The sequence below is a fragment of the Megalopta genalis genome, chromosome 6 (genome assembly GCF_051020955.1).
Source record: "Megalopta genalis isolate 19385.01 chromosome 6, iyMegGena1_principal, whole genome shotgun sequence".
NCBI classification, from domain to species: Eukaryota; Metazoa; Arthropoda; class Insecta; order Hymenoptera; family Halictidae; genus Megalopta; species Megalopta genalis.
In genome coordinates, this window is record NC_135018.1 from 11345608 (window position 1) to 11365355 (window position 19748).

The window sequence follows — 19748 nt, forward strand, 5'->3', positions numbered from 1 at the left end:
CAGTTCAACCCAATGAAACACTTTAAACGAAGGAAGCAACTTTGAAGGAAGTCGAACTTTGATCAAAACCAGGACAGTGATTTTCATCAGTTCAACATATTCGTTTGAATTTTTACAAGTTATAATGTTTTATAATGTTTGTTAAATGCATGGTGAATGTTTTAGAGCTTGAATTTTTCGAAAGAATGAACTCGAATTTAAACTTTAAATTCATAAAGACCCAGTTTCATTGTTTTATTTGAATGAAAATTTGTTTGTTTCATAAAAGAATTTTACTCTATTCATTATTTTTCGTCTGTAATCTTCGTAATTCACAATTTTCTTCAATTAAGACTTCATTTCAGAAAGAACTTTCTTTTGCTTTGCTTTTATAATCATTTGATTCATAAAAAACTAGTTATTATGATATCGTGAATTTAATGCACCAAAAAATTAGAATGGAACTTCCTGTTTCAGTATATCTTGGAGTTCTCTATAAGAAATAAATGCATAGCGCTCCACAGCCTCCACATAACATAGAACCATTGTAAGGAATTGTCCTATTTGGTGGTGCGCCATCACGTAAATCCAAAATCAGGGGAACACGTCGGCTTTAGAACGACTAAGCGCCTTCTATGTTCCTAACAAAACGTCATTCTATCCTTGTATTGTCAGGCTCAGCGATCTTACACTCTTAGCACACTCTTCTCTTTGAGAGTTGCTGGTTCCGGATGTGCGACCTAGATCGCTTGAAAGCATATATTAACGCAGACACATTGCACGGGACAAACTTAATAATGGGGACAGGGGGCTGCGAGTGAACTGTTTGACTGCTGAGCTTCGCGCTCACCACACTAATTTAATGCACTGCTGTCGCATCAATAACGACAAAGTTGCAATTGAAAAAAGACGTTTTATAATAGGTTTAATAAAACCTCACAGTACGCCAATACTTATAAATAGAAAGCACTATTGAATGAATCACCCTACAACTCTGTCATAAGTTCAAAGAATATAACTTTTAGGTCGGGGTGCAATAATAACTGCAGTTTTTATATTTCGTGTCATAAGTATTTCTATACTGCTTCAAAAGCAGTGCTCCACATTAATTAATTAATAAACTCCGTTTCTTTGAAGTCAGACAAAATTGTGTTATTTCTTCGTCAATATTTAATCATTCAAGTAAATAAAGGTACACAATAAACATCAATTTTTTTTTCTTCCAAGAAACTATTATAAACGAAAAGCTTCTAATCGTTGTAACTGTGAACTAACATGGTAAATCAAGTGGTACAATAATTAGTTTTTAACTCATTAATTCTGTCACTTTGTACAATGCTATTACATTATTCAAAAGACAGCATAGATATAATTTTTCTTTTAATAATCGCGATAAATGAAACTCAGTGTAACGAGATTTTTTTAATGTTTCCGATGTCTTCATTGTTTCGTATTTCACGTACCATGCATAAAATCCGCAGTCTATTTATGATAGTGTTGAACGATCATACCTGGGTGGTTTCGCAGGTGGCTCCGATTTGCTGCTCTCCACATCGGAGAGTGTGGCCTTTTTCAATGAAGTAATTATGCGCGGTGGTTTCGGTGGTCCTTGAACACCTCTGACTCTCATGGAAGACACTGGATTTGGTTGCTGTTCTATTTGCTCTTCTTTTCTTCTAGGGGCCAAATACCTGTGGTCGACCGTCACGAAATTTTGCTCCGGGAGACGCTTGAAATCCACTTCCTGTTGATCCCTGTTGGGCAGCTGAGGATTCGAGCATTGCCTCTGCAACGCGAGATTTGTCCGTCCCGTTGATTTTCCGTAAACCTCTTCCCGCACGCGTTCTGCTGTTGACGTCGTAATGTCTGGATGAGAATAACCAGCAGCTGACGGTCGTCTGTAACAGATTGTCTTCCTGACAACGATGTTCTTACTCGTCCCCTTAAAAAAGTATTACTTTTGCATTTTCTTATAGTTTTTTTTTACAGCACAAAAGTGTATCTGTGAAGTATTTATGTATCGTAATTCTACGTGTTTAGCATATGGTTATCTACGGTCGATATTTTCTACTTTTTTAGAATTAAAATATTTCAGAAAATTATTTCTACAAGAATGAATCGCTATCACTGAAAGTATTGACATTTTATTAATATTTAAGTTGAGATTAAAATTTGGTTTTGTTTCAATTTTATTCAAGGTTTATATTATCGTCAGAGATCCTATCAATTGTTACTACGGACGCTTACGAAAATGCTGGATTTACTTCGTGCATACAAAAATACACATGCAAAATATGCATACTTATGTGATGGTTCTAGCTTGGTTGTGAATATTCATTGAAATCTGTAATCTACTTATCGTTTTATAGGGTTTCTTTTTAATCTAAACGAGTAGAACTAGTTTGGCCGAAAGAAAACTGGATTTCAAGCAGAAAAGAGAGAGATAGAAGACAATTATTCTTTGCGAAAAAGAAACATTTTTAAAAGGTAATGAGTGCCAAAATGCTGAAATATATTGTCCGTAGCTCTGTTCTTCAAATCAAGTAAGGATGAATCAACAAACTTTAAGACTAAAGAAGATTATTGGAGCTGTCAATAAAAACAAATACATTAATTCATGGTATTGAAATCACATCTAAAATTTATTATTCCAAACTTAACATGAAAAACTACTCTGATGAAGGAACAGAAACTTCAGGCTATAAAATGTACATAAACCATCGAGCACAACGATCCGAAACAATTATTTCTCAGCATTCCCACTCCGGCCACCTTTATCCTACTTTGCATTCTATAGTGTTACCCTTTCCTCTCGCGTAAACACTTCTATATCTCTTTTATAACAGGCAAACTAGGGTATCCTCCGAATGAAGTGTTCCGCAAACACTTTCTACCGCGAGAAGCACAATAGCAATGGCCATTCAGAGAAAGAAACGGGGAAGAGTGACACGCTACCTTCCTATCGTCGTGCTTGCGTAAACGTCCCCGTTATGACTGACAGGTGGCTTCATGGAGAGTCCGTTTACCCGGACGTCTTGGGAGCTAAGGAACGGCTTAACAGGCTGCGCATAAATAGGGTCACTATAAACGTTCCCTCCGGTATTATTTTCGCCGACAACGGTCGTTGGCAGGTTGCCGCTGCTCCTCGTGTGCTGCAGCCTCGTGTAGATCGGCTGAGAATACGTCCTGGAATGATGATGCCTGCGCTGATGATGTACGCCGGACGCATATGGATGCGAGCTCGCCTGAACGTTCAACTGTGATTGAAACTGTGCCCGATGATCTTTCGAGTTCGAGTCCCGACGATGATTTTGCTGCGACATTTGACCGCAAAGACTCGTCAAGTTCGGGTGCGAATGAGAATTTTGCGATTGCAGCTTGAATAGAGCACCCTTTGCTGGGTGATGATGAGGAAAGTGATGAACCTTAGGCACGTGAGACTGCTGTTGCTGCTGTTGAACGTCTTGATGTTGTTGGTGCATTTGAAATTGGCTCGGGACTCGCTGTATCCGATCTGGCTGACTCTGACGCGGGGGAGGATTGAACTGATTAGGTGGATGATACAGTCGATCCTGGTGCTGATGATGATGTCTAGCTGCCGATTGGCTGTGCACTAATTGGAGAGGATCGAGATGGTGTGGCGGTGGTTGCTGCTGGTGAGGATAGTTATTGTGATGACGGTTCGGGTCCTGTCTTTCTGTCTGGTTTCGCACACCCGCTGCCGGGTTCAAGTGTTGATAAGCTACACGCTGTCGCGCTGCGTACTGTGGCGACTTCACCACTTCTCGATACATATCCATTACTATGTGGGTGAAGGGCTTCGACTGCAACCGCGTGCGACAGTATTCGGAAATCACCTGGAACAGTTAAGATGATCGTTAGGGTTGCTTAAGAAATTTTCTGATGGCAAAGGATGAATTGAAATATGGTAAGATTATTCGGAAATTCCTTACACTTTAAGCTTCGAAAAAATAAAGTGCGTGGATCATAGTTACATGGGGCACATCAAGACCAGAGTTCTAGGGCTCTAAATGTTTGATTTCTTTAAATGGGATTATACATATTGTTATCATTGACACGATAAAAAGATCAATGTAAATCCAATGACAGATAATAGTATGATCTATAAATCACCTTGAGTATAAGATAATGGACGAAATTAATGGACAGAAAAATGGTTTCACTAGAACAAATATTTAAATTGTGATTTAATGAATAATAAAAAATTATAAATATTCAGTGAATTCACGACGTTCTGAAACATAAAGGGTTAGAAAATCAACGACAGAAATGTGTTGATGTTAATGTAAATATTCTGTAAAATAACATTGTGTACCATTTTTATTACCCAGTGTAAATTCCGCACTAGTTCAAGGCCAAAAACAAAACGGATTAAAAAAGAAAGTTTAATTGGAAGGGTTTCAATCGAATAATAGGAGACGTACATTTCAAAGCGAACGTTATGGATTACAAATATTTATGGACAGCAGTATGTACAGAAAATTAACGTTCAAAATACCGAAATATATATAATTGCATGTAGAGAATGCGTTTGCATTACAAGTGAAAGTATCCGTTGGAAAATGTAATTCGGTTTCGAAATTACTGTCATCTTGCCGCCTGGACAAACTATTAGTGTAAAGAATACAATAGTGTCGGCATGGGTTCCGGATGCGAACTTGGCGAGTTACGATATCAACCGAGAAACGGACCGCAAGCCCAACCCTATTATCGTTTCATTGTACTACTGTTCCGTGATAACAAAAGCAGACTCTTGAATACGCGGTTGTCTTTGAAAGACGATTCCGTAGAACATAGGCTTCCAAGAGATCCTTTTGTTTCTGTTATACCGTTAATTATCATTTATCTATAAATCTCTCCACGAACTCTATTGAATTGTTCGATTCGATGTTAATAGAGATGATTAGGCTACGGATCTTCAACTGAAGTATTGTTGAATTAACAGTTGTATATGCTGCAACAAACAGAAGCCGCTTCAGAATCTCTTTTTTTTTAATACTTTTAGTAGGTCAAAAGTAATATATGGATACTCCATTCTACTCGTTTTCGTAATAAATGCATAAAATCCGCAATCTTGTGATAATAATATACTGCGGATTTTAAGATATTAATTTTGTATTAATTAGAATTTTAATGAAACTTTTGATAAGTGATATGAAAGCCTCTTTGATTTTTATTGTTCTTCTATTGGAAATTTTTAGATCACACGCGACGAAGCTAGGAAAATTATATCAGTTTCATGGTACCGCAGGAGATCATTAATGTTGGAAACATAGAGCTTGGAAAATATTTAAGAAGCTGTTTAACTTCCTACCATGAAGCATGGTTGTAAGAGGTAACCTTGTAGTACTCGTAATTAAGTTATAATTAAGCAAACTAGAACTCCGTGCCGTACAGAAATTACTTTAATCACTTCCTCTTACGAGACATATTGTTCGACGTACGAAGTCAAAAGTGATGACAAACTCTTTTTCCTAGAACGTTTTTGGCATAATATCAAGTAAAATCAAGGATCAGATCTTTAGACTGAAATAAAAACTCGAATGAATTAATACATATGCTTATTGCAACGTAAAGTCTACATCGTGACATCGGATATTAATTACGAATATATTCATTATCGAAATTTTGAATTGATAAATTACATTTTAATTAAAAAACACAATATCATACAAGGGACGCATCATTTGACTAAATCTTCCATTAAATTATCACGTAACCGCGATTCAATTACATTAATGGCGGATGTAGTCTTTTAGCTGGATTATTAGAATTTCCCTTGCCGTCGTTTCGTTTTGGATGCATGACAAATCCGAGTTGGAGATTTCAATTGTATTTGTAAAAATTACACAATATTGCCATATGAAATTTGAGTAACAAATTTTTGTACAATTTAAAAAATATCACAAAATGTGTATTTGCAATTTTCAAATATCGATGCTTCATAAAAAAGTATTTAATATTCAGCGTAGCTGGGCAGTCGATCAAAAATTGATTGCTTTAATGTAACTCATCAGTTTATGCAAGTGACTGAATTGAATTTATTTGTCTCAATTATTATGCATAATAAGCTGAACAAGAATTGTCAGTACACATTTACTCACCAAATAAATTGCATTTAAGAAGAGTGGACATCTTTTCCAGTAGATAGACAATAAAGCCCACATTATGTTGCATTTTCACAGAATCTATTGCAGACATCAACTTTAAATCTTCAATGTATCTAGTACTGTACTACTATTGTGCATCTTAGACGAAGGATATTAAATAGAAAAAAATTATAGAACCCTATCAATATGTAAATTTTTTTGTACTTTTGCTTTCAAACTAGATAGTACTAGTAATACGGCTTTAGGCCGAGTTTCAAAAAAAGTCTTTGGCGAAGCTATATATTTCCCTTCGTCACATTCAGCGGTCGAGTGGATACTGAGAAAAGGAACCGTTAGTGCCAAAAGAGAAAATTTTCTAAAATCTAGCTCTTCGTATGTACCTACGTTATACTCACTTTGTGAGCATTTCTCGCCCACTTATAATTCTTACAGCATTATTTCAATTATGGGTTCTAACTCTGAATATTGTCTATTAACAAATAAAAATACGAAAAAACTCTCGTTAATAAAACGTTTCAACTACGAAGATTAGTATCGAATAGATCCTACCCACTATTTCACGTTCCACATAGAAATTTGATGAATGCGATTCAGAGCCTAAAATGTAAACTTTAATCCTTATCAGCGGTGGAATTTCACAAGCCCGCAAAGATCTCACCGGTGATATTACACCGGTAGCATCGTGCAGATAAGGAAAACGGCGATCGCCACACAATGACAAACGTAAAATCAATACGTTAATTTATCGCGAACGTTTGCGAAAGCATCCGCGGTTCAAGGCTTCGCAGAATGGACTAGGTATCGCCTTATCTTAGGGCGAGTTCCGTCTTTAGGTTTCATCTGCATACCAGCGATCGGCGAAGTGGCGATCTCGGGCCGTATAATTTATCGCCAGTCGAGGAATCCTCGCAGAAATTGGTGGCGGCGGAATAAGTTCGCGTGTCGAGAACGCCCCCACCTCGGGATTTCATCAATTTCGCGGCCCATTCAGGTGCAACCGATGAATTACGACCGCTCGCCGAAATAGCATTATTAAAGCGGACGGTTTCTAGGAAACGTATAATTTCACTGTTGCTTGTTCGAAAGTGGCGGGGTCGCGCTGCCAAATTTGAACAACAAATCTACCCTCTCGGGCCGCTATTCGAATGGCATTTGTATTTCTCTGGTCAACGAGTGAAAGATTTACCAAAATTTTCAAACGCGTTTTCGCCTGGATTTGTTAGATTACTGTTTTATTACATTAACGCCGTGAATATCTTGGAATTTTCCTTAAGTAGGTGTATAGTATTATACTAGACATTCAACAATGCTAATATCAGTAGCCCAATTTTATTCTTGCATATGTTTCAATTATTGTTAATGAACGTTAAACAAAAAAAAAGGTAAAATTCATTTCCTAATGTATTACCTTCAAACTTTGTTACCAAATTATCTAAACAAATAATTAATGTGCCTAACAAGATACCCAAGATAGCTAGAATGAATAAGGTGGTACCTACAGCAGCTTCCGAAAGTATTCAAACACCCTTCGAAACGAAATACCTTTCTTTTTAAATTGGACCAAATGTCTTGAATTTTTTTAAATAGTAGGGGGATCAGTTTACTAGACAATGTCTAAAAACTGTGTTTCAAAAATACCAACTAGCTGGAATGACATAGATTATTTTATTAGTTTTGTACAATGTGAATAATCAACATTAAAACTTGTCTCATCTCATCTTAGGTTTTTGTTCTTAAAGAAGGAATTTACGAAATCAATTCTTTATTGTTCCATCTTATTCATTTTCTATCATTGTTTCAATTTGATATTAAAGGACAGATTATGCTGTAGAGATTTTATATTATTCTTCCTCCGATTTACTGCAACTACTCGAATCAATGCGTAGAGTAATTAATGCGCACTTTGGCTTCGTGGACTGTAGAAATAATGTTTAAATTTCGTTTGTGTCAGAAGGGCTGGGTCAGGTATTAGCGAGCATCGTTCGATTCTCCCCTTTCTCTTTCACCATTCCGTTCTCGCGATAGATAATACAGTTAAAGCGAGCTCCTGTGTCCGCCTCCGCAAGCGTTCAAGTGCTCTCTCTGCGATCGCGTTAAGGTCCTCATATTCGCTTCCATTCCGATCGTTCTATCCCTCACGGATCTGATAATAATTAAATTTGTATCGGTAACGTGCAACGACAATCCTATCGACAGCACTAACATCAGGCAATCAAGTAATCCGAAGCTCCGCCGGGAAGATATTTGCTTTTAACTAACCAATGATTACTCTCTTGCTATTGATCTGATAAACTATTTTATTTGAATTTGCCTACAATTGTTGAACATTGTAACACGACAAGCGAGATTTTATACGTGCTATGTACGTGGAAGTTAAAAATTGACAAAAAGAAATAATTTTGCTTGAAGAATGTATTGAAAAGATATATATGATTTGATTAATAAACAGACGGTCAACTTTTGTTCTCCATATTATTACTTATAAAAGAACTATTAAGGTGATTCAAATTTTATTTGCATCTCCTTTTTACAGTATTTTTGTGTAAATATTTGATTATTTTTAAAAAAATGTCATACTACCAAACGAATTCATACACATAAGAAACGATAATAGAACTTATGATTTAGATAATATATGAAGGATTGAGTACAGCTATAAAAAAGAATCCATTCGAATATGAATGAATACTATGATATTCGCATGACGAATTAATGATTACCGTAGATTTGTTCAACTAACGTAAAAGAGCCTTAGTTTTTTATTTAGTATACCTACGTATGATTGTAGTTGGCACTGCAATGAATCAAAAAATAGAAAATTAAAACAATTTAACTGATCACAAAAGGAATTATTTCAACTTGATTGTGTTACTGGTCATAGCAATAAGTATACTGAAAATACGTAAGAAGTGTGAAGTGGATCTGTAGAGTGTATTTTTTGAAGAACCCACAGCAGTCGGTTTGAATGTGCGAACATTTCTATGCTAAAAGAATCGATTTTATCCAAGGTGATAGTTTTATGGCAAATTTTCTTGAGCAAGCACTCTGAAACTGGTCCAATTCGTGAAATTATGCAAACGGTACATTCCGTCTGAATGGATAATGAGAGGCATGGTTTCGACTTCGGTACACGATATCCTAAAAATTTCAATAACACGAGGACGCTGCATTTTATGGCTGGGAGATTGCATTATTATTCTCCAGAACGGGTGGCCCGTTGTTCTCCCGTTGTTTGGATCACGCGCATGCATCCGATTCAACTCCGATGCAGCTGCTTCTTCAATGAGGCTCCTGATTCAAGATAGCTATCCGGGAGCTAGCTGTTCTTGCCTGTTACACAGAAATTAATTTTCGCTTGACAAAAACGTTCTACGGTTCGCCAACCACGATTTTGCAATCAGTAATACGTAATTGATTACAATCAAGGTTAATATGAACGTGATCATTGCGGAATCGAAGACGGCGAGAAAAATTGATCGGAATCGAAGTAATGTGTCCAATGGCGAATGAGTTCTGAGTCCTTGTTTCACTCTTATTTAGATAATGAAAAATTACATAATTTCAAAACTACAAAATATTCTCGGGACAGTTTTTATTCTAGCGGTTTGTTCTTTGTGAATACATACAGTATTTCACAACAACTTTTCCATGAAACATGTAACAGAAAAATTGGTAACTCTCTGGATACAAACCACTGTATTGCAATTTTAAATAATGATGCATGCAAAATTAATTTGACTTTCTTCGTGTGTAACACATACTCGTGATTGTGAGAAATGCGTGTCGTTGGTAGTGAACGTGTTAGATGTTAACGAACGTTTGCAACAGCCTTGTACTATTCGCTGTTCCTATTTTATTGGAAGTAATAAGAATAATAAAAAAAGTTTCATTTTTCGAACATAAAAATATTCTTTCATGTTGCACTCATTATTTTCTAAAGCTTTCTTTCATTCTAACGAATTCATATTAGTTATGAAAAAATAAACGCAAAAAACAGATAGAATTTGCAATAACTTGCAACAGAAATCCTTGCACATTCTAATTAATAATCGTAACTCGCAGAAATTTATTATGTTCTTCTGTTTCAGTGAAAAACGTTTCCACGGGTAACGACCCAAGGAAACAAATGTTTCGCACCGCTGTCCATTTTCCAGCTTGATACAAAAAACAATTTATCGCTGAGAGCCTAACAGGTGCGATTTATATGAACGGAATCGGAGTACTTCACAGATAAAAAGGTTCCAGAGGAAAAAATATTTTTACTTGTTCCTTCCGGTTCCACGACGCTTGTTTCTGTTACGGCGAGAGCGAGAATGGGAGAAGCTGTCCGATCTTGGGGACAGATTTTGTGACAGGAGAGAAAGGGAAGAAACGGGAAACAATTTTCAGTGGATTTTCAGACTCACGTCCAGTAGATTCATCAATGAGGCTCGTCTTCGGGGATCCGGTTCCGTCATGGCAGCTAAAACGGACTGGAGCGCCGACGAGGGTGAAACGGAAACCGTTCCCGTCAGTGCTGCGACTCGCGGGGTCGTGTCCAATAATGCCCTTCCCAACGAGTACATCCACATCTGAAAGCAGAGAAATTTCGCGTCAAGCCTTCCAGTATACAAGGTGCTCGAAAAATTCTAAAGATACAGACGGGCACAAAAGTTCTTACGCGTTTTGTGCAAATGACTACGGATATCGGTCTTTACTAAAAACCATCTTTTTAATCATTATAAAGCTATACAAATAATGAGAGAAACTTAGAATTTTTTGGTGACATTTTCTTCTGTATTTCTTCAGTCATATATTATCTTTCCTGCCACATCATTTTATTGTACCATCAAAATAAGTAAAGGAAATTAGGATTTTTAATGACGGAGTTTACGGATTTCTCCTGTTTCAACGAAATAAGAGAGTGCAGAAACTTTCACGCCTTTTCTGTAAACGACTAGATTGTACTATTTCACTAAAAATTAATTTAATCAGTTGTAAAATGTAAATGAAAAAAGCTTGAGGATTTTTAATAACAGATTTTACGAATTAAGCCCTCAGAATCTAAAACTCATTTATTTCGCAACTGTATTTTATTTCTAGCACACATCGTCTCTTGCGTTGATTACAACCGGAATCCATGTCACTACAACCATTACATACATACATACAGAGTGAGACATAAAAAACCGAATACTTGAATTTCTCTGTTGGTATCAAGAATAAAAGAGAGCTCAAAAGTGGAATGAAACCGTTTCAAGAGGCCAATATGAAGATATCAACAGATTTTTTAATTAACGGTTTTTTGGAGATCATTTCGACGTCATCGATGTTTTTCCCAAACGCACTATGTATTTTTAATCGTATTATGTGATAGTTAATACCGAGATGAGTTCAATGAACTAGGACACTATGAATACCTTTAAATGACCTTTAAACCTTAGCTCTCGGAAGATTTTTCTTATATAAGTACTTATACTAGCAACTCGCAACAAATATTGCCAAAATTGTGACTCTGCTATGCAAAGTCGACCTTAAATAAAAATCATTATATTGCTGTGAAATTTTATAGAAATTAATAAATAAAAGATTTTGTGTTTTTCATTATGTATTTTACATGATTACCTTAAAAAACGATAATTTAGTGTCGCCGTATCGGCAACATCGGAGTGCAAAGGGTTAACGAAAAAGTCTCCTGCTTGTCTGGCAATCAAAAAGTCTGCTGATATCATCATATTGGTCGATTCGAACGGTTTCGAAGTGTTCGTTTTTTCGTGACCCACCTATCCACTGATCGTATTATATTGATAACAAAGGTAACCAACAAAGGGTTGACGTTTATGATGACTAGACTACGGATTTTGTACATTCATGATAAAAGTTAGTATTTAAAACAGTAAACATTACTTTCGATTGATTAAACTTTGCGATTTTAATTCTGCAATTTTGCAAATGATGCAGGACAAGATACAAAAAATGAATGAGAAAGTTTTAATTCTGAATACAAAGTAGCAGTCTGGACACTCTGTGCAATCGTTCGAGTATTTTGGGAAGGCCTGTTGATAACTAACTGGACAGTGGATAAAACCACAGAAAATGTGAATAGTATAACTCGAATAGTGATATCATGGGAGACCGGAGGCATCCTAGGGTAGAATTCCTCGCTACGATCGTCTGAGGTTGGACTAGCGGGGCTAGTGGTTGACCCGCATGCTAGACAGACGCCACTTAAAGGTATCGATGTGTCAAATACAGTGTCAAATATAGCTTGGTCACTACCTTGCAGAAGTGGCAGGATTCTGGAAAGTGACCCCGAATCATCAGGTTTTTGGGCGTGGGTACTATAATTTCACTCGAGGTACTAATTCAAGTTTGGGTCAGCTCTTGAAGAAGACGTTAACAGGCCACGCATGTCAATTTTGCATATTGGGTGCCATGATCAAAGTTTTACAATTTGAGACTCTGATTATAAAATATTATTTAACTTTTTTAAAAGTGTACTCAAATCCTTCTCAATGATGTATTTCTGCATTAGTCACACATAATAATTATTTTATAATTTTTTACGTTGTCTATGTTAACTTATTATTATTGTCGTTACTGTAAATAAATAGTTACATTTCTGATTCCGTGTAAAAGTTTTTGAAACAATATACACATTTTTGCATTAACTTGTGAAAAAACAATTGTAAAGAAAAACATTATTATAGTTTTCAATAGCAAGAGTTTTTCTTTTATTAAGGAAAAATATTTGGATAGCATGTTTATCTGGCATCTCACTACTAAGTTCACTTGACAGTACCCTATCCGAATGAACTGATTACAGGATGACGGTGCAATTTATCCACTTGGTTTCCCCGTGGTAATGGATTCGCCCTTCATATTTCTTACTGTATGAGTAGACTAATCGTCCGAATACTCTGTTGCTAGCTATTCAAACCACGATCACAATGACAGTCTGCATTAGAACTAGCTGACGTAAATGATGAAATATGAACGGATCAGGTGTTAAGGAAAACAGGGTAAAGTAAGCCAGAGTGGAGACATGTGCTCGTGGTGGTAGACTTTCACGGATCACAGACTGAAAACATCCTCTTTTTATTACATCGAAGATCCTCCCAAGCTTGTGTCATCAAGTTTTCTAGTATCTTCGTACCGCACTTCTATCTTCTTGTGCTCCATTAGCTTTTTCAGTACACTTCCTTGATCGTGAGATTTTACACTGTGTATTTGTAATAAATATCGATATTTTAAGTATAATCATATTGACGGCTATATAAAAGGATAGTTTGCAAATATAGTGGCTCGCAAAATCATTTATTTATACGGATGAAGTGTTATTGAGTTAATTAATACGTTATTTTGTATTCTTTTCTATTGAATTCGTTGCAAACATAAAACTTGAAGACACTTGAAATAGACTGACTAATATGAGCAATTATGTCTATGACTATGTTTCAGATGTTTTCATTCGAAAGACAGACTATACCTTAAATTTTGTGCTCTGCATCTTAGACGAATGTGCAATAAAGGCAAAGAATATTATGGTTTCTAATTGGGACTCAATTTTTACTTCGGAATCAGCACTTCTTAACTTTCTTCTTACTAAAACCTGAAGTAATTATAGCTAAATCCATCGCTTGCTTTAATTCTGAAATGAATGCTAGTCGAAATAAAAAAGTTGCATTTAATTAAACTCTAATGTTACATTCCACTGAAAGCAATAAGTCTGTCATTCTGATTCGATGAGTACAGACAAAGTAATAATTACATTTGTTTTTTATTTCCTATATATTCTTCAAAATTAACTTGACTATCATGTAAAAATGTTCTTAGAAGTTTTATAATATTTGCCGAAAATTCCTATAGGTTCCGATGCTTTATATTATAAAATAGCAATAAGGAAAATTTGACTATTTAACTTTTCAAAAATTGCTTTAAAATTCCCTCTTCGAAGTGTATCGTGTCGAAAGGTAGACGAGACTGTAGAAACGCTCGAAGTTTATTTATTGCGTGTGCCGTTTGTTCGCCCTTTAATCTAGAGGAGATAAATACGGGCTCGCCGGAACAACGGACTTCTGTCTGACTGAAAACAAGAAGGAAAACAGCGGGAAAGTAAAGCAGAGATAGAAATTATCCTGGATCAATAGAAAACTCGTAAAATCGGATATCGTCTCCTCTCGCAAGGTCGAAATCATTTATTTTCATTTGTATTTCATTACGATTTTTTTCACTCTATGGCCGAAGTTTCTTGTTTCGTAGAAAACTACAAAATTTTCAATTTCATTTACAAAGAGTTTGCAAATATACCTGTCAGGTGGATCTATACAGTGCCGAAGATTGCTTCGCGAGATCGACAATTTTTCATGCGTTTTGCATCAAGTAATTGATTTTTCCACCTGTTACTTCCCCACGATTTTTTGCAAAAATGTGTGCGAAAGTATTTTCAAAATTGTCGTTGAAGATGTTGCTTTGAAGATGAGTGCATGAGTTGGTTAAATATTGACACGCAGTCGGGATATAGAAAAAGAACTAGTTCAAAGTTCTAGAAGTTGTTGATGCTAATTGAGAAGATTTATTAAATTAATGCAGCATTTAGGGTAAAGAACTATACAAAAAACTTTAATGCGTTTTTCTGCCACAATGTATATTCCTTTAAGCTGAAAATGTACAATCAAGAAATTTAATAATTGTATTTTGTATAAAGTAAAATGCATTCAATTTATATCATTCTCTCTAGGATTCAACAATCAATATTCTCTTCTACTATTTCCTATTTCGGATTTAATTTTATTTTACTGCTGTCAATTAGTGTGTCAATTAGATAGATATTGATAATTCTATTAATGTCTTCTGTCGAATCAGATTTTATAGATATTGTTGAACAAATGCAAAATTCAAGTAGTATACAGAATTTCACAAATACCATTCAAGAGTCTTTATGCATTAAGGATTTTACTAATTCGAATAAACTTTCGATTTCTTTTGATATAAGAGGAATTAATCTTTAATAAAGAATTAATAATGTTATTTGCGACCTGTAATAGCAATACGGCGCATCTGGTTGTCACGCTGATACTCGTTACATGCATCAGAAATGAAGAACGGGAAGCATATGTTACCTTAGTCCAAAATTGCATGCAATTTCGAGCATTGATGAAAATACACACGTTTACAATAAAAAGTTATCTTTCCTTAACTGATGAGAAAATTGATAAGTAAACCGCGGATCTTTATGCAAAGGAAGGTGATAAATATAGGCCGATTTTCAGGTACATCCTGGGTTAATATTTAACTCAATTCGACTGCGATGCCAAAACCCCAAGCCCACCAATTTTCCACCAATTGGATTCGACAATTGAGAATAAATATTTCACGGATACGAACAATGCTGGATTACAGTCGCTGGCGATCACGGATACGGGCGAAAAAAGCGGGACCGCTAATTTCCCGATAAACAATTTGTTTGCCAATTTGTCCGTTACCAGGCTGACGGCCGAGCGTTTGGTGGCGCCCAATGCCAAACGATTTTCCTCTAAATTGTCGCATTGTAGAAAACGTCATTACACAGGTCTCGCAATTAATTGTTGGTTCACGCGGGTTAGACTGCTTGTTGGTTGGTTCTTCGAAACGAGACGCCGTTCGGTAAAAAAGTCTGGGCTCTTGAGACTAGCAAAAAAATGCACTGCAATTTAGACCGATGTTTCACTCCCGAACCCTCGCTTCGCGTTAATAAACATACTGAGTGCTGTTTAATTACGAACATTTCAATTCAACGTTTTGCCAAGTAAGACGTTGTTTCAGTCGTAACTAAAAGCTGTAATGTGACGAAATTATTGAATAATGACAAACCAGTAGTTACAATACATTTAGTGAAGTTAAAACTACTATTTGCAAGTGTAATACGACATACATATGATCAATAAGTTTTCGATAGCTTGTCTTTTGTAAATTAATTTTGAATACTGTTACATACAGGGGTGATTCAGACGAGATCAGCTGGCGCGAGGCGGCCGAGCCAATGAGCGGAAGTGGCTTCGTCCGCTCGTTCGTTCGGCCACTGCGCGACGGCTGATCTAGTCGCTTATTGGTCAGTGTTTTTCATTAAGAACTCGGAAACAAAGCCGCGGATTGCATTTTCGCTAAGGAAAAAGTTACTCCAAATAACCTCAAAAATCACCCCTTTCCGGGTGTTAATATAATTATGGGACACACTGTACACTTAAAACTGATTTTACGTTTTATTCTATTTGATTAAATTTATTGAATTTTCCGTGATGACAATGTTTTTTTTATGAAAATGTTTAAACCAGTTCAATTAAAATAAAACACAGATTTATCCGAATAAAATTATTGAATTCTATGTTGCAAATTTCTTTTAACCATCTTAATCATTTGTTACACATAAAATATAAATATAAATTAGTACAATTTATCGAAAAATACAGTTTCTTTCGCTTTTCTAAAAAATATAATGTAAGATTTACGTCAGGATGTTTCCAGAAGAAGCATTTTCTTCCAGAAAGAAAATTGTCAACTTTCATGGTTGCTGTACTGTCTCATGCATACGGGATCCCGTAATATGTCAATTGTGATTAGGACGCGATACTACGCAAACGTGCATTGAAATCTTAATTTGAAAAATGTTAAGAAAGTCACGTCGGCATCGTAAACCCAGTCCACACAACGTATCCATAGCAAAATAAAATTCCGAGTAGTCGAACGATACGAATTGATAATTAATTCCTTCGGAAATATAGCAACAGTATCACGTACCTTTTCCGAGTCGGTGTCTGAATATACACGACCCGGTCGATATTCAGGTGGTAGATACGCTCGAGCAGTTTCGGGAGGTGCAAGTTGCAGCAAAACCCTACCACGCGGTGTCAACTCTAACGTGTGAAGAGTCACCACCGGCCCAGCTCTCGAACCACCGACTACACCACCGTCTGAAACAGATTTAAATAAGTATTGAGAAACTAGGTGTGAGGAAACTTTGTAAATATACAGAACGATTCAAATCAAATGTTGCATCCTGTTCTCCTTAAATGTGTAGCCGCTGTCGGCTTACTTTTTGATCTTTAACTAAATAGTATTAGAGTGTTATACAGTAATTTTCAAGTTCAAGGATATTTTCTAAGGTGATCGTAACAGCTGTACATAACGAAATATAATGCAGATGTTATTTTAATATTATAAACATTGAAATATATTTAAACAATATTTGAAAAGAGTAAGTCGCTCATGGCCTTCGAATAAAAGGTCTCGTGCAGGTACGTTCTAAGTACGTTCTCACTTTTCATACCAGAACATTAAAGATCTGTGAAAATTAACTTCGCGTTTCATAAAAATAAGAGCACGCGTTTATTAATACAAAGGGTGATGAAATTCAAATAATGCATACATGTGTACTTTTGTGAGCTTGCTTCTTTTTTTTTTAATTTTACAAACATTTGTCAATTTTTAAATTCGCCAATAATAAATAGTGATTCGCGTGAATCACTATTTAGGCAGTATACAATATACAATAAAAAACAATAAAAAGGATGATAATGCATTACGCGTAGATGTATATGTATTCGATATATCGAACATTCAGGAGTAACAACGTTTCGATTGGTCGAATAGTTAAATGGCGGAAGAATTTCATCAGACTCCGTGGGAAAGTGAATCAGAGCTGACGGAGATGATAAGAAAAATTGAGGAAGTAGCAAGAAACGCTTTGGCTGCGCTTATTCCAGCAATTTGATTTCCCATCGTTGGTGCGATAATCCTGTTTCTTCGATTTGCAGGTTCTATTTCCGTCATCTCGGATCCAATCTAACCGCGTCATGCCTATCTAGCTGCCTCAAATGCCAAAGTTCCGAAGATACATTTAGAATCGCTTTGGATTGGTGATTGGTCTACCTCTGACCATTTCCTTTAACGTTTCCATACGTTTCCTGACGTTTGTTAAGATTTTATTTAGAATCGTCGAATGCTTCTTGTCCAATCAATAACATGAACCACTGTTAATTCGTAGTTTCGAGCCCAATTTATGAGAAATTTCGACAAAAAGTAATCCGACGTTTATGGCTGTCGACATTTTCCTTTCTAACTCAAACAAAAGGACTACGTTGGTAAAAATTTAATAAAGTTCTTATTGTACTCGCATTCAATGTCTCTTATGTGAAAAATATATTTTTCTTATCACACTTCAACTACAAAAAATCTTAAATTAAATATAGCTCTTTAAAAATATTTAAGAAATTGTCCACTTGTGCGTCGGTAATCACTGCACGATTTTTACACGTCAGACGTTTTCCTTTATCGATCTTAATTTCCACTTCAAGAAATTGTTTCTATTTCGTTAACAAATGTTAAACGAATGATCACGTAAAACGATTCTATAAACTCTTCCACGAATTAGTAATATAATACTTTTTAATTTTTTTCAATCATTCGAACATTGCAAAAATGTTAATTTATTAATTAAAACTAAGCAAAGTCAATAAATTTGACTTCAATAAGGTGGCAATTGAAAAAGTTATGATAAGCCTAATACCACACGCTCCTGGCCATATACATATGTAGATCTGAAACACTACATATAAAAGGATAAATTGGGTGGGCCCCCATACAGCTAAAGTTTGACCGTCAACGATAAGACAACTGGACTGTTTTTCGATAGCAGTTGTTAAGCAGAATAGCCTGAAGTGCAAGCTGTCCTTTAGCATAGCCATAAATCCAATATAATTCGCCATTCAGGCGTTAATTTTGCGCGTGTCATGGACGTTAGCAGGGTAACGATCGCTCAGACATTTTGACACTAAGAATGCTCTTCCCCTACTATGACCTACTAATTTTGGTATTCATCCTTGGGCTGTGGAATACTTTGCGTCCGATGAAATTCCAAGGAAATTGAAGCCGGACTCGGGCCGGAATGACACGATGAACTAGCTTCTATTTGCAACTTGAAGTTCCACGAATCTGTGATACAAACTCGTTTGTAGGAAAAAGTTCTCTTTCCTAGGATCGAGAATAAAATCGATTCGACTATGATCGTTTCAAATTGGCGTTCGATTACATCATCGAAAATCCATAGCACACGTTCTATATGTTATATTAACCCTTTGCACTACGGTCTCTTTCATTTAAAAGAAGCAAGTAACATTCACATATTGTGACACAATATCGCAGTGCAAAAGATGAAAAAAAAACTCTATTTTAGAAATACTATTGAAATTCATTATAACTCTTTAGTTCTTCAAAATCTTCCTTCAACAAAGATACAACATTTGGGCAGATGCCGAGTTTTGAGACAATAATGATAATTAATGTTTGAATATATAAATATACTAATTCGTTAAAATAAATATACTAATTCGTTAATATCATACTTCCTCAAAGTATGATATGTAAATCTATATCATAGTCTACAGTAAGAGCGTAGATTAGGGTAGAAAGGTTCAGAGATTATTAATTTTTTATTAATTTTCGAATAAAGAATTGGATCCCATAAAATAATTTAAGGAAAAGTTTCTTGATTAATCCTATATCTATAGAACTGTTTACATTGCAATATTAAGAATTGATCGCTAGATTCTCCAACGAATTTATGTCCAATAGGGTATCAATTACAGAAAAATGAATGGTTAAACACGGTTTGTAACAAATTCT

The 19748-nt window shown here is 35.7% G+C and overlaps 1 protein-coding gene across 1 annotated transcript in view; it reads right to left on the minus strand.

Annotated features, from left to right (window-relative positions):
- Nucleotides 1–8403: 8403 nt before the first annotated feature.
- LOC117227282 (uncharacterized) overlaps nt 8404–19748 on the minus strand; it is an 84939-nt gene continuing 73594 nt past the window's right edge. Inside the window, exons 4-6 of the mRNA XM_076522564.1 lie at nt 16866–17038; nt 10517–10681; nt 8404–9440 (exon numbers count right to left, since the gene is read on the minus strand). Of these exons, the coding sequence (XP_076378679.1) occupies nt 9390–9440; nt 10517–10681; nt 16866–17038 (389 nt within the window). The 3' untranslated portion in view covers nt 8404–9389. The remainder of the gene's footprint in view (nt 9441–10516; nt 10682–16865; nt 17039–19748) is intronic.